At 42.0% G+C, this 14,948-nt stretch overlaps 1 protein-coding gene across 2 annotated transcripts in view; it reads left to right on the top strand.

Annotated features, from left to right (window-relative positions):
• The first annotated feature begins 1,478 nt into the window (after nucleotides 1–1,478).
• The window catches only part of LOC109897697 (AT-rich interactive domain-containing protein 3B), a 34,291-nt gene continuing 20,821 nt past the window's right edge, over nucleotides 1,479–14,948 (top strand). For both annotated transcript variants that reach the window (XM_031833009.1, XM_031833010.1), the window contains exons 1-2: nucleotides 1,479–2,023; nucleotides 3,736–4,380. In XM_031833009.1, coding sequence (XP_031688869.1) covers nucleotides 2,000–2,023; nucleotides 3,736–4,380 — 669 coding nt within the window. In that variant the 5' untranslated portion in view covers nucleotides 1,479–1,999. The remainder of the gene's footprint in view (nucleotides 2,024–3,735; nucleotides 4,381–14,948) is intronic.

A 14,948-nucleotide genomic window follows, 5' to 3' on the forward strand; every position in this document is an offset into this window, starting at 1 on the left:
TATCAAATTGTATTTGTAACATGCGCCGAATACAACAGGTATAGGTAGACCTTACAGTGAAATGCTTACTTTACAAGCCCTTAACCAACTACAGTTTAAACTAAAAACACATTTTAGTAATTCCATTTACTTTTGATACTTAAGTATATTTAAAACCAAATACTTTTACTCAAGTAGTATTTTACTGGGTACATTTTACTTGAGCCATTTTCTGTTTTTACTTGGGTCATCTTTTACTCACGACTATTTAGTACTTTTTCCACCACTGCTTTGGGGTTTATTTTCGTGGACAGATTTTGGGCAGAGAAACTTCTCACTTTCGCTTCTTCCTCTGTCCATGGTCTCTGAGATCTTCCGTCCAACCGTGACCAAAATTATTTGCTTTTAATTCCTTATATTGCATTCGAGTAGCACTATAGCACCGGAGAACGTATAAGCCTACTACTAAACGAATGACTCTTGCACTGCTCTACCGTGACTATAGCAACTGGTGATGCAGTCCGTCATGTTAGTGTGTTTATGCCACCAGGGAGCAGAATCGAGTCCTGAATTTAATAAGTACTGTAACAGATTTTTATATGCGGTTTTGACTAGAGTATAGTTTGTCACAATTTACCATAATGTCTTTTTCTTTTATAGCCGGTTAGGGGAACATACTCAGCAGGTTAGGATAACTAAGTTAAGGTTAGGAAAAGGGTTTAACTAAAATACACCAACAACAAAAAATCCACTTTTGACATAAACTATATTATGTTTAAGCAATGACCTTAATATGCGCACATCACGCTGAAGCGCGTGGATGGTCTCCATTATAAAATGGGGGAGACTACATCAACATGGCCAAAGAGCAGACCTAGATATAGATTGTAGGCATAAACATGGTATGGTTATAGTTAAAAAAAAAACATGGTATAGAAATATGCCATGAAAAGAAATTGATAACCGCTGTCTGGTCTCCGCACCAGTGTAACATGTGATCGTACTTCCTAGCGTTGTGCTTTTAAAGAAACGACTGTCCAGCCAGTAAACCCAGTTGATTGGTGTTTCTTCTGATGAGCGGGACAACAGTATGTTGTTGGTTGTAGATTAGTCTGTTGGCATGAAAATAACTGAATTAGCAGGGAGCTAATGTGACCATTACAATTACAGCATGCTAAGCTAACTCGCTCTTACAGCAATAGCATACAAAAAGCACATATCAGGACGCCCCCAACACCTAACAGGTACCATACATATATTTATATAAACATAGTGAACTCATACACATTGTAAATCTGAGAATAGAATCCAGTATTTCAGAACGTGACCGACTGCATGCATGTCAATATCAGACGGGGAAGAATGAATGTTCGCGATCCCCCCCCTAATCTACAAGCATGACCAATGGCGTAACACCTTTTTGATATGTCAATTCAACCAACCAATAGGAATACATAAACATTGAATACATATTTCTGCAGCGTCAAGTGGGAACGCAACTAACCCTGCTACACGTGTAAAATACGTGGATCACCCATGTACATGTATTGTTGATGGTGTTGGTTAGTAGGATATAAACTATGTTATGAAAAACAGCTTCACATAGCAGGCTACAGTTGCGTCATTTATTCTATAAACACTGAATAGTATTTTACTTCGCTGTCTGAGGAGCACTGTGGCAAGAATTGACCAACACCATCATGTTGCGAACGAAGACCACTTTTGAAGTAGGGCGGGCCTTCTCTTGTTACTGTGGGGGTGTAGTAGACTACTAACCTATACAGGCAAAGACAATCAAGACCAGGGTGGGTTTTTTATGTTCAGGCTGCGGTCAGGGAGGTGAGGCCCGGCATTTACCCTACACTGGCCTCCTCGCCAATCTTCCTATCACAACAGTTACAGGCATTATATGGATTTCAACCGAACGTTTATCATAATAAACTATATTGCCATATAAATTGATTTACGTAGGAGAGAGAACGAGTGGAAAAGAAGGTTAAATTGGGAAGCTGAGGGGAGGATGGAAAACTCGAAATCGCAAATGGTGAGTTTCGATCGAGTCAGTTCGCTGCTGACGGACGGTTTCCTTTGGCACCGTTCCCCCATTTAGTTAGATACTGTAACAAATTGGGCAACAGTCGTGAAAGTGATATGTAGTTTTACACTTTTGAAACTAATATTTAATAAACTATGATGGGACGACATTTTGTTACCTGGTCGGTGAATTGTTTACCTTATTCCTATACGTGTTTAAAGATTGAGACACTACTTTGGAAAAGTAGGCGACTGTTGTACACGTCATGTTTGCTTTACTATCACCACGGAGCAGAAGAGATCACCTTTTAGAAAGTTGTAGATTGATACATTGTTGTCGATGGAATCTCGTGAAATAATCATTCGACAACATGTTTTCTATTCACCTTATAACCCTTTGTAGATCAATCGTAATTGTAAATTCATCTGTTGGCATGGTTTAAATGTAATGTAGACCAGGCGTGAGATTTTATTTTTCTCAACAATAAGTTTGTTTGAGCCATCCACGTGCCAGTGTATCCTATTTATTCAAAAAATAAAAAATCGGGGACTGTACTAACGGTCATTTCGATAGGGGCATATTTTATTTAACTAATTTGGTTGAATAAATAATATTTAATTAATCATATTTTCCCCTTTGATGTCTTATTGGGCATAATACCGTGTGGTAGGTAACTGCCCCTGTTTATCAAAGAAAACATGCCTCTCCTTGAAACGCTTTTTAAATCACTTTGAACATGCTGAAAAGAAAAGCCAATTATAGAAACTGTGTTGACTCTTACACTGCCGCCATTTTCTTTCAGGGTAATTTATAGACCTATATGTTAACAGCTGACCATACATTGTGTAGGTAAAATTCTGAAGTGGAGTGGTTGAGGCTCTACCCAGAACCCTAGCCAGCAGATCCGACATGCTTGCTTACTGGCTGCACTAGGGGCAGACCGCGTCCCTGTGTATATTAAGGACACTGTGTAGCCATTGTGAGATATGGCTTGGAAAACGTACCTCAATCCAGGGATGAAATATGTATTGGACTCTGAATTGGCCCATTATTCCAACTGTTAAACTGAGAAGATTGAACAACTGCTATACTTATTAAGCTAGCAGTTTAATCTTTACTGTGTAACAGTTAGGATAATAAGACAATTCGGAGTACAACGCATTTCTCATCCTTGGATTGAGGAACATCTTCAGAGACATATCTTGTGCTAAATCAGCACTACACAGCTGAAATAACCAACTCATCATTAAGCTTTCATTCTTTGAATTGTCTGTGTAGTGCTTGGGGGGGAAAAAAACAAAATATGCAGTTAGGGGGGCAGCTGATTTAGTTTGGAAACCCTGTCTTGATATACACGGGAATGCTGTCCGACCCTGGTGCAGCTGTAACCGAGCAGGTTGGATCTGCTGTCTACCCAGAACCCCACATATCGGACACAGTCTTACACCCCTGTAAAACCATAAACTACATAACTATACAAATAAGAATATTCTATCTTTGGGAAAAAAAATCTTCATTATTATATATCCGTTATTTAAATTGCTATTTAAAATGACGGCCTCCACAATGTATCTGTGTGTACATTGTTTATCTCTAGTCTATAAATTCCATAATGTATCTTTTTGTACAATATTTTTTACTTCCTTACATCTGTGGGGAAAAATAAGATATCTGTTTACAATATATTTACTCTACATTTCGTTGCTTTCCTCTCCCTACAGACCAACCTATCGCAGGAGGCTGGGGGTGGTCTGGGTCTGGGTAGCCCTGTTGGTGTCAGACTAGAGGCTGTGATGGAGCAGCTCCAGAGACAGCAGGAGGCCAAGCTGGAGATGGACCGGCAGGAGAAACACCTTCGCCAGGCCCAGATGATGTTCATTAAACACGTAACTGCCACCCGGAACACTGGAGCCCCCCTGGACTCTGCATTCCTGGGCAAACGGGTGGAAGGAACTGGGACAGGAAGGACCCCTCAGATGGGTCAGCAACAGACCGAGGCTGGTGGTAGTAACACCAACACTCAAAGTGGTGTGCATGGGGAGAACGGAGAAGAGGGACTGGGAGGTGAAGGGTCAGAGGAAGATGATGAGGAAGAAGAAAGGACGGCATATGAAGAAGAGAACAGTGAGGATGAGGATGATGGTGGCCACATGACGAAGATGTCTCCACTCCAACAGGATAGTTCCTTATCTTTTCCTCTGTATTCGACCTCTCCGTCAGCGTCTGCTAAACCCAGCGCCGCTTCCCTTCCTATGAATCTAAAGCAAGAGTCTGAGGAGAAGGACCAGTCTACCACAGAACAACACTCCTTCACATCGTCCAATGGATTTGGAGATTGGAGCTTTGATGATGGACCATTCAAACAAGTAAGTTGTATTTGACCCTTCAACCCCTTAGACTCTGTAAATGTTTTGTTTGAAGATTTTACATTCCAAAAGCCAGGCGTGTGATCTACTTCCACTTGAAGAACATTGGAATGGGTCTCTATTCAGGGAATGTGTAGCCTAAACTGTAGGACGACACTGATGGTATGCATGCGTTTACTGAGAAATTGGCATTAGGTGTCCCATGTGCAGCAAACAGCCCAGCAGCAGACATCATATTGAATCCACACCCACTTTACCAGGTTTCAAAAGTGTTCATGGAGTTTTTTTTTCCCCCTCCATCGATCACAGCAGTTCTATGTAAAACAGGCTATTATCTACTGTTCGACTACTGCGAAGTGGTATTTAATGACTGGCTTCATATGAAACTTGTATAATGCTTCACAGTGAGGGGGGGGGGGGGGGTTGTTTCCATCCCTCCTTACTCTCTGTTGACCCACTCACACTGAGAGTCAAGGACCGAACACTGGCACACTGCCATCTCTGCTCCTGCTGCTAAAATAATATAGTAACGTACAATGTCCCACTTTAGCAAAACTGTGTTTTTATCCAAAATGACTTGGTAGACTAGAGTGATTGCATAGAGCCTACATTTTTAAAATTCTCTTGACGGGCTGTTAACATAAATGGAATAGCTGGCCAGCACACTGAGATTAATGCATTCTTTAGTAGGGGTGTGATCCTTATTGGACATGAACTCATGACTTTGGCATTGCTTGTAGCACCACTGAAATCCTCTTAACAATTGAGTTTACACAGACAGCCTGCACAGACAGCCTGCACTGACAGCCTGCACTGCTTCTGCTTCCTGTTTCTTCACATGTAGAGGTCAGGCAGAGAGCACAGAGAACTGTGTTCTCCTGGCAGCTAGCCCAACAGGAAGGGGAGAGGAGGTCATTCTCCCACTTTCTTCTTTTGTCATCGTGTCTTCCTGGCCACTAGCCCAACAGGAGGGGAGTTTATTCAGCCGGGGCGCTCCAGGGGTTTTCCCACCTTCTCCTTTTGGCTCCGTGTGACTTCTTCTTGTTAACGTCCCAAATGGCACCCTATTCCTAATATAGTGCACTACTTTCTACATGGACTCTGGTCAAAAGTAGTGCACTATATAGGGAATAGGGTTCCGTTTGGGAGGGTACCCTCCACACTCTTCACACAGAAGGGTTCTTGGCAGAGCTAAGTAGCCTTGGCCTCTGTCCAAGACACTGTTGAATGAATGGGAACTACTGGAAGCAGCTGGTTCAGAATGAGAAGTGATAGGCCATAAAGTGTGAGACTAGTATTTGTGAATGAATATGACATCAAATCGTTTTTGGGGGGGGGGGAGGAGGAGGAGGGGGGGGGGGGGCAGAGGCAGACAATCGAATCAAATTCTATTTGTCACATGCGAACATAACCGGTGTAGATCTTACAGTGGAATGCTTACCTACAAGCCCCGAATCAAAAATGTTAAGAGAAATACCTACAAAAATAAGAAATTTAGAGTAACAAATAATTAAAGAGCAGCAGTAAAATAACAATAGCGAGGCTATATGCAGGGGGTACCGGTATTTGATATTTTAATTAGGATCTCCATTAGCAGCAGCTACTCTTCCTGGGGTCCACACAAAACATGAAACATTATACAGAACATCATTACACAAGAACAGCTCAAGGACAGGTCTACATACATACATCTTGGCCATGTTCTGTTATAGTCTCCACCCAGCACAGCCAGAAGAGGACTGGCCACCCCTCATAGCCTGGTTCCTCTCTAGGTTTCTTCCTAGGTTCTGGCCTTTCTAGGGAGTCTTTCCTAGCCACCGTGCTTCTACACCTGCATTGCTTGCTGTTTGGCGTTTTAGACTGGGTTTCTGTACAGCACTTTGTGACATCAGCTGATGTAAGAAGGGCTTTATAAATACATTTGATTGATATATATTTTTTTAAAGGCACACACAGTCTACATATCAATACATACACACAAACTATCTAGGTCAAACAGGAGAGAGGTGTTGTGCCGTGAGGTGTTGCTTTATCTGTTTTTTGAAACCAGGTTTGCTGTTTATTTGAGCAATATGAGATGGAAGTTCCATGCAATAATGACTATATAATACTGTATGTTTTCTTTAATTTGTTCTGGCTTTGGGGACTATGAAAATACCCCTGGTGGCATGTCTGGTGGGGTAAGTGTGTGTGTAAGTTGACTAGGCAAATAATTTGGGATTTTCAACACATTAATGTTTCTTATTAAAGGAAGTGATACAGTCAGTCTCTCCTCAACTCTTAGCCAAGAGAGACTGACATGAATAGTATTAATATCAGCTCTCTGATTATAATTACAAGCAAAACGTGCAGCTCTGTTCTGGGCCAGGTGCAGCTTAACTAGGTCTGTCCTTGCAGAACTGGACCACATGACTGGACAATAATCAAGATCAGATCAAACTAGAGCCTACAGGACTTGACCATATGACTGGACAATAATCAAGATAAAACTAGAGCCTACAGGACTTGACCATATGACTGGACAATAATCAAGATAAAACTAGAGCCTACAGGACTTGACCACATGACTGGACAATAATCAAGATCAGATCAAACTAGAGCCTACAGGACTTGACCATATGACTGGACAATAATCTAGATTAGATCAAACTAGAGCCTACAGGACTTGACCATATGACTGGACAATAATCAAGATCAGATCAAACTAGAGCCTACAGGACTTGACCACATGACTGGACAATAATCAAGATCAGATCAAACTAGAGCCTACAGGACTTGACCATATGACTGGACAATAATCAAGATCAGATCAAACTAGAGCCTACAGGACTTGACCATATGACTGGACAATAATCTAGATTAGATCAAACTAGAGCCTACAGGACTTGACCATATGACTGGACAATAATCTAGATTAGATCAAACTAGAGCCTGCAGGACTTGACCATATGACTGGACAATAATCAAGATCAGATCAAACTAGAGCCTACAGGACTTGACCATATGACTGGACAATAATCAAGATCAGATCAAACTAGAGCCTACAGGACTTGACCATATGACTGGACAATAATCTAGATTAGATCAAACTAGAGCCTGCAGGACTTGACCACATGACTGGACAATAATCAAGATCAGATCAAACTAGAGCCTACAGGACTTGACCATATGACTGGACAATAATCAAGATCAGATCAAACTAGAGCCTACAGGACTTGACCACATGACTGGACAATAATCAAGATCAGATCAAACTAGAGCCTGCAGGACTTGACCACATGACTGGACAATAATCAAGATCAGATCAAACTAGAGCCTACAGGACTTGACCATATGACTGGACAATAATCAAGATCAGATCAAACTAGAGCCTACAGGACTTGACCACATGACTGGACAATAATCTAGATAAAACTAGAGCCTCCCTCCAGGCCTGAGGACAAAGACTTTCCTCTGGGCTCATATAAAAGATATGACAGATAGGAGTGGCAATAGAGTCAGCTACCATCCTCAGTAGGAGTGGCTATAGAGTCAGCTACCATCCTCAGTAGGAGTGGCTATAGAGTCAGCTACCATCCTCAGTAGGAGTGGCTATAGAGTCAGCTACCATCCTCAGTAGGAGTGGCTATAGAGTCAGCTACCATCCTCAGTAGGAGTGGCTATAGAGTCAGCTACCATCCTCAGTAGGAGTGGCTATAGAGTCAGCTACCATCCTCAGTAGGAGTGGCTATAGAGTCAGCTACCATCCTCAACAACTTTCCATCTAAGTTGTCAATGCCAGGAGGTTTGTCATTATTGATCATTAAAAAAAATCTGCCTCTCCCACACTAACTTGACAAAATTCAAACTTGCACTGCTTTTCTTTCATTGTTTTTTTTATACATGAATATAATTGCTCACTTTTTGTCGTCGGGCATTTCCTGCCTAAGTTTGCCCACTTTGCCAATGAAATAATCACTCAAATAATTGGCAACATCAAATGGTTTTGTGATGAATAAGCCATCTGATTCGATGAAAGATGGTGTCGAATTTGTCTTTCTTTGTCCTCCACAACCTGCTCCACCCGTCGATGAGAATGGGGGCGTGCTCAGTCCTCCTTTTCCTGTAGTCCACAATCATCTCCTTTGCCTTGTTCACGTTGAGGGAGAAGTTGTTGTCCTGGCACCACACGGCCAGGTCTCTGACCTCCTCCCTATATCCTGTCTCGTCGTTGTTGGTGATCAGGCCTACCACTGTTGTCATCGGCAAACTTAATGATGGTGTTAGAGTCGTGCCTGGCCATGCAGTCATGAGTGAATAGGGAGTACAGGAGGGGACTGAGCATGCACCTCTGAGGGGCCCACGTGCTGAGGATCAGTGTAGCAGACGTGCTGTTGCCTACCCTTACCACCTGTGGGCGGCCCGTCAGGAAGTCCAGGATCCAGTTGCAGAGGGAGGTGTTTAGTCCCATGGTCCTTAGCTTATTGATGAGCTTTGAGGGCACTATGGTGTTGAACGCTGAGCTGTAGTCAATGAACAGCATTCTCACACAGGTGTTCCTTTGTCATCCATTCATATAAGCTTCCGGGTTAGAGTCCTTCTCCTTGAAAGCAGCAGCTCTACCCTTTAGCTCAGTGCGGATGTTGCCTGTGATCCATGGCTTCTGGTTAGGGTATGTACGTACAGTCAATTTTCGGGACGACTTCATCGATGCACTTATTGATGAAGCCAGTGACTGATGTGTTATGCTCCTCAATGCCATCAGAAGAATCCTGGAACATATTCCAGTCTGTGCTGCAAACCAGTCCTGTAGCTTGGCATCTGCTTTTTTTTATAGACTGAGTCACTGGTACTTCCTGTTTTAGTTTTTGCATGTAATCAGGAATCAGGAGGTTATAATTATGGTCAGATTTGCCAAATAGAGGGCGAGGGAGAGCTTTGTATACATCTCAGTGTGTGGAGTAAAGGTGGTCTAGAGTTTATTTATTTATTTTTCTCCATCTGGTTGCACATTTAACATGCTGATAGACATGAGGTAAAACGCCTTGTTTCCCTGCATTAAAGGTATTTCAGTAACAAACCTCCAAGAACTAACAAAAGGTTGGACATAGACTGAGAAACGCTTTTATTAAACTTTGAGTTAGCTGGGTGTGGGGGTGACTTTTACCTGGGTGTGGTGTAAGATAATGAGTGCGGTGCGGATTTCTTTAGAGGTGCCTGACGTCAATCTTTTACTTGTTCTTTTTGAAGAAGGTCATGTATCCACTACCCCGACCCCTTGTAATTTGAACCATTCCATTTCTTTTTCATCTTTACTGCACCCTATAGAATTGTCTTCCTCTTTGGTCCTAGTGTCATTTTTCATTAATGATTGTGTAGGTGAGAGGATTTGTTTGAGATCATTACATCTTTCTGATTTTCCTTCTGTGTTCAATCCAGTTAAGAAACCATAAAGAAAGATACTTCCCCCATATCTCTGGTTTAATTCAAACTTTTCCCTCAGTGAGATAAGTACATTTTAATTTTTTTTTTTTTTTTTTTTAAGTTGGATGGGTGTAGTACCAGGACAGTGTCCTGGATAAAGAATAAGTCTGCCTCAAATGCTTTAATTCCCTTTCATCTTTTACTGCAGCCTATAGACTAGTTTTCCTCCTTAGTCTCAGGGTCAGATGTCATTAAAGATGGAGGTGGAGAGCCAGACTGGTTTGATGGCACTGTCTGTCCGTACAAAGGCTAGCAGATGCCATAAAATCCATTTACAAATGAGAGATTGGAGGATGGGTTTTTAATTTAAAGCTTTTTGCTCAATAGATGTAAATAAGAATTTGTTCTTTGAACTGACTTTCCTCATTAAATAAAGGTTAAATTCATAAACAAATAGTAACATAGGCATAGAAAGCATACAGTACACACACATGATAACATCCGCACTATATACACACGTTCACATGGATTTTGCGTTGTAGATATGTGGTAGTGGAGTATGGGCCTGAGGGGGCACACACTTAAGTGTGTTGTGGATTCTGTCATGAATTTATTGTGATGTTTTTACTGCCTCTTTTGCAGGACCCCAGGAAGAGTAGTTGTTGTTGCCTTGGCAGCAGCCAATGGGGATCATTTAATAAATACAAATACAAAATGGTTGTCTGTTTCTCAGTTGGTGGAGCATGGTGCTTGCAATGCCATGATAGTGGGTTAGATTCCCAGGACCACCCATGCGTGAACTGAATGCACGCAGCACTATATCACTTTGGATTTTTGTCTGCTAAAGTCTGCTAAATACTATATATTATTAATGGCAAAATCGATACCATAAACATGAGTTTAAAGGGGCCTGACCTTGTGAGTGGGCCCAAGAGGAGATCTTCTTTTTAGTACTTCATTTCTGTCAATAACAAAGTTATTTGTCTTAACGAGGCTAGCCTGGTTAAATTAAATCAATTCAGTACTTACGTCATTGACCACCCCTGGTCCTTGCATAATTCAGCTGTCGCTCGGCAACGCTTTGTGCTGCAGTTTTAGCACAGCTGCACATGATCTATGGAGCCCTAAACACGGCCCTGATTTGGTTTTACTCTGGCCTCATTTACGTTGATTGATGAGGACCAACTGTCTTGTGGATACAAGATGGTTTATAAACCAAATAGAGAAAGTTAAAGGGTCTTTACATTAGTTCTGCCTAGCGGTGTAACAGTTCACCGAACCCATGGTTTTGTACATATTGCAGTGTTTGGGGAACGTTAAATGCCATTCACAATGTTCAGCGTTCACAATGTTCCTTGCATTGTTGTTGTGACCGGATCGACACGTTAAGCCTCTCAAGTTTCCATTCTGATGCTGCGTTTTTAACCATGTAGGAGGTGGGAATTTAAGTCGTAAATAAAGGATGAATTCATGTGGTTTGAACTAGTTGAGAAATGCCATTTTGGCTAATGGCCAACCAGGTGTGTCAACCATACACTAAAAGTACAGCTGTTATGTTGTCACCCCATAGGACGGCACACAATTGGCCCATTGTCGTTCTTGGTTAGGGGAGGGTTTGACCAGGCTAGACCGTCATTGTAATTAAGAATTGTAGCCTAGTGGTTAGAGCATTGGACTAGTAACCGAAAGGTTGCAAGTTCAAATCCCCGAGCTGACAAGGTCGGTACAGGCAGTTAACCCACTGTTCCTAGGCCGTCATTGAAAATAAGAATTTGTTCTTAACTGACTTGCCTAGTTAAATAAAGGTAAAAAAAAAAATTCACTGACTTGCCTAGTTAAAGGTTAAATAAAAAATAAGTGACAGCCCAATCACATTACCCCATCGTGCTACAAACAAGCCTCCTTTTATGAGGGTCACAAGTGTGCATCTGGCGCTGAAGGAGGCGGTGTCATGGTGCGTTCGTAACCAAGTGGGAATCTACCACATACGACTAGGAAGAAAACACTTGAAAAGCTCTCAAACTGGTGATTTACTCATTCTCACACATGGTGACCTCATCGACTAAAGAAATGGCCTCTAGTACAGCATTTTCGGCAGTTAAATACAACAACAAAACAGTATTTTATAAAAAGCTATCTATTCATGTGGTTTATGAACTCAGTTATTTGTTTACAAACATTTTTTAAATTTAACATTTTATTTAACTTGACAAGTCAGTTAAGAACCAATTCTTATTTACAATGACAGAATACCCCGGCCAAACTCGGACGACCCTCATATCCGTGGCTATAAACCAAAGTCTTTAAAAAATATATATACCCACTACTCTTGTAATTTATTCTGTCCCGGTCAGAATCAGCTGCCAAGGGCTGCTTGAATTCAGAGGGGAGACAATGTTGTTTCTTTTCGTGCCAGTCCGTTGTACTGGGGTGATGTTTGCGTGACATGGGTCAACGTGTGTGAGGTGTTGGCAGCTGCATAGGCTGTTGTTGTTGTGGCAACACACTGTTTAATGTTTTGATCCACAACTCTCTGTACATCATTGGGAATCTTCTGGGACGCTAAAATGTTCCCAAACTGGTGATTTTTAAAGGACAATGGAAGATCCTCCAATTCTGGTTTATCCACCCCACCACTCGACATCATATAGAACTAGTTCCCGGCTGCGCCTCACAAAAGGACAGTTTTTGGAATGCGTCATTTAAGAATAGAATTTTACACCTTGTGTATAGTCTCTAGTTTAGGGAATAGCCTGGCATGTGTTCAGCTCAGATTTACTCGAGGCCTAGAACGCAGCATAGCCTAGTGGCCTTTGTTTTTATTTTGTACATTTTTGGTAGGTATTAATTAGGATTCACAGTGCGGACTGAACCATCGGTACGAATACATGTACCCTTTACACCCCTAGTCCTGTTCCACCCTATGGGTTAAATGCCTTTTACATTAGTCCTGCCACTCTGGAGAGTGTGTGTGAAATGCATGCATACATACAGTTGAAGTCAGAAGTTTACATACACCTTAGGAAAATACATTTAAACTCAGTTTTTCACCATTTCTGACATTTAATCCTAGTAAAAATTCCCTGTTTTAGGTCGGTTAGGATCACCACTTTATTTTAAGAATGTAAAATGTCAGAATAATAGTAGAGAATTATTTCAGTTTTTATTTCTTTCATCACATTCCCAGTCGGTCAGAAGTTTACATAGACTCAATTAGTATTTGGTAGCATTGCCTTTAAATTGTTTAACTTGGGTCAAATGTTTCGGGTAGCCTTCCACAAGCTTTCCCACAATAAGTTGGGAGAATTTTGGCCCATTCCTTCTGACAGAGCTCGTGTAACTGAGTCAGGTTAGTAGGCCTCCTTGCTCGCACATGATGCCATCTATTTTGTGAAATACACCAGTCCCTCATGCAGCAAAGCACTGCCACAACATGATGCTGCCACCCCCGTGCTTCACGGTTGGGATGGTGTTCTTCGGCCTGCAACCCTCTCCCTTTTCCCTTTAAACATAACGATGGTTATTATGGCCAAACAGTTCTATTTTTGTTTCATCAGACCAGTGGAAATTTCTCAAAAAAGTACAGTCTTTGTCCCCATGGGCAGCTGCAAACCATAGTCTGGCTTTTTTATGGCAGTTTTGTAGCAGTGGCTTCTTCCTTACTGAATGGCCTTTCAGGTTAGGTCGATATACGACTCGTTTTACTCTGGATATAGATACTTTTGTACCTGTTTCCTCCATTATCTTCACAAGGTCCTTTGCAGCTGTTCTGGGATTGATTTGCACTTTTTCGCACCATAGTACATTAATCTCTAGGAGACAGAACGCATCTCCTTCCTGAACGGTATGACGGCTGCGTGGTACCATGGTGTTTATACTTGCGTACTATTGTTTGTACAGATGAACGTGGGACCTTCAGGCGTTTGGAAATTGCTCCCAAGGATGAACCAGACTTGTGGAGGCCTACATTTTTTTTTAATGAGGTCTTGGCTGATTTATTTGGATTTTTTCCCCATGATGTCAAGCAAAGAGGCACTGAGTTTGAAGGTAGGCCTTGAAATACATCCACAGGTACACCACCAATTGACTCAAATTATGTCAATTAGCCTATCAGAAGCTTCTAAAGCCACAACATCATTTTCTGGAATTTGTCCAAGCTGTTGAAAGACACTCAACTTAGTGTATGGTAACTTCTGACCCACTGGAATTGTGATACACTGAATTATAAGTGAAATAATCAATTGTTGGAAAAATGACTTGTGTCATGCACAAAGTAGGTGTCCTAACCGACTTGCCAAAACTACAGTTTGGTAACAAGATGTTTATGGAGTGGTTGAAAAACTAGTTTATGCATGTAAACTTCTGACTTCAACTGTGTGTGTGTGTGTGTGTGTGTGTGTGTTTGTATACACATCAGCAAAAAAAGAAACGTCCCTTTTTCAGGACCCTGTCTTTCAATGATAATTCGTAAATATTCAAATAACTTCACAGATCTTCATTGTAAAGGCTTTAAACACTGTTTCCCAACCATAAACAATTAATGAACATGCACCTGTGGTACGGTCGTTAAGACTCAAACAGCTTACAGACAGTAGGCAATTAAGGTCACAGTTGTGAAAACTTAGGACACTAAAGAGGCCTTTCTACTGACTCTGAAAAACACCAAAAGTAAGATGCCCAGGGTCCCTGCTCATCGGCGTGAATGTGCCTTAGGCATGGTGCAAGGAGGCATGAAGATGTGTCCAGGGCAATAAATTGCAATGTCCGTACTGTGAGACACCTAAGGCAGCGCTACAGGGAGACAGGATGAACATCTGATCGATTTGGAGGTGGAGGGTCCGTTGTGGTCTGGGGCGGAATGTCACAGCATCGGACATCGGTCATTGCAGGCAATTTCAACGCTGTGTGTTACAGGGAAGACATCCTCCTCCCTCCTCTGGTACCCTTCCTGCAGGCTCATCCTGACATGACAATGCCACCAGCCATACTGCTCCTTCTGTGCATGATTTCCTGCAAGACAGGAAGGTCAGTATTCTGCTATGGCCAGCGAAGAGCACAGATCTCAATCCCATTGAACACGCCTTGGACCTGTTGTATAAGGAGGGTGAGGGCCAGCCCCCCCCCCCCCAGAAATGTCCGGGAACTTGCAGGTGCCTTGGTGGAAG

The sequence above is a fragment of the Oncorhynchus kisutch genome, linkage group LG10, assembly GCF_002021735.2.
Source record: "Oncorhynchus kisutch isolate 150728-3 linkage group LG10, Okis_V2, whole genome shotgun sequence".
In the NCBI taxonomy this organism is placed as follows: Eukaryota; Metazoa; Chordata; class Actinopteri; order Salmoniformes; family Salmonidae; genus Oncorhynchus; species Oncorhynchus kisutch.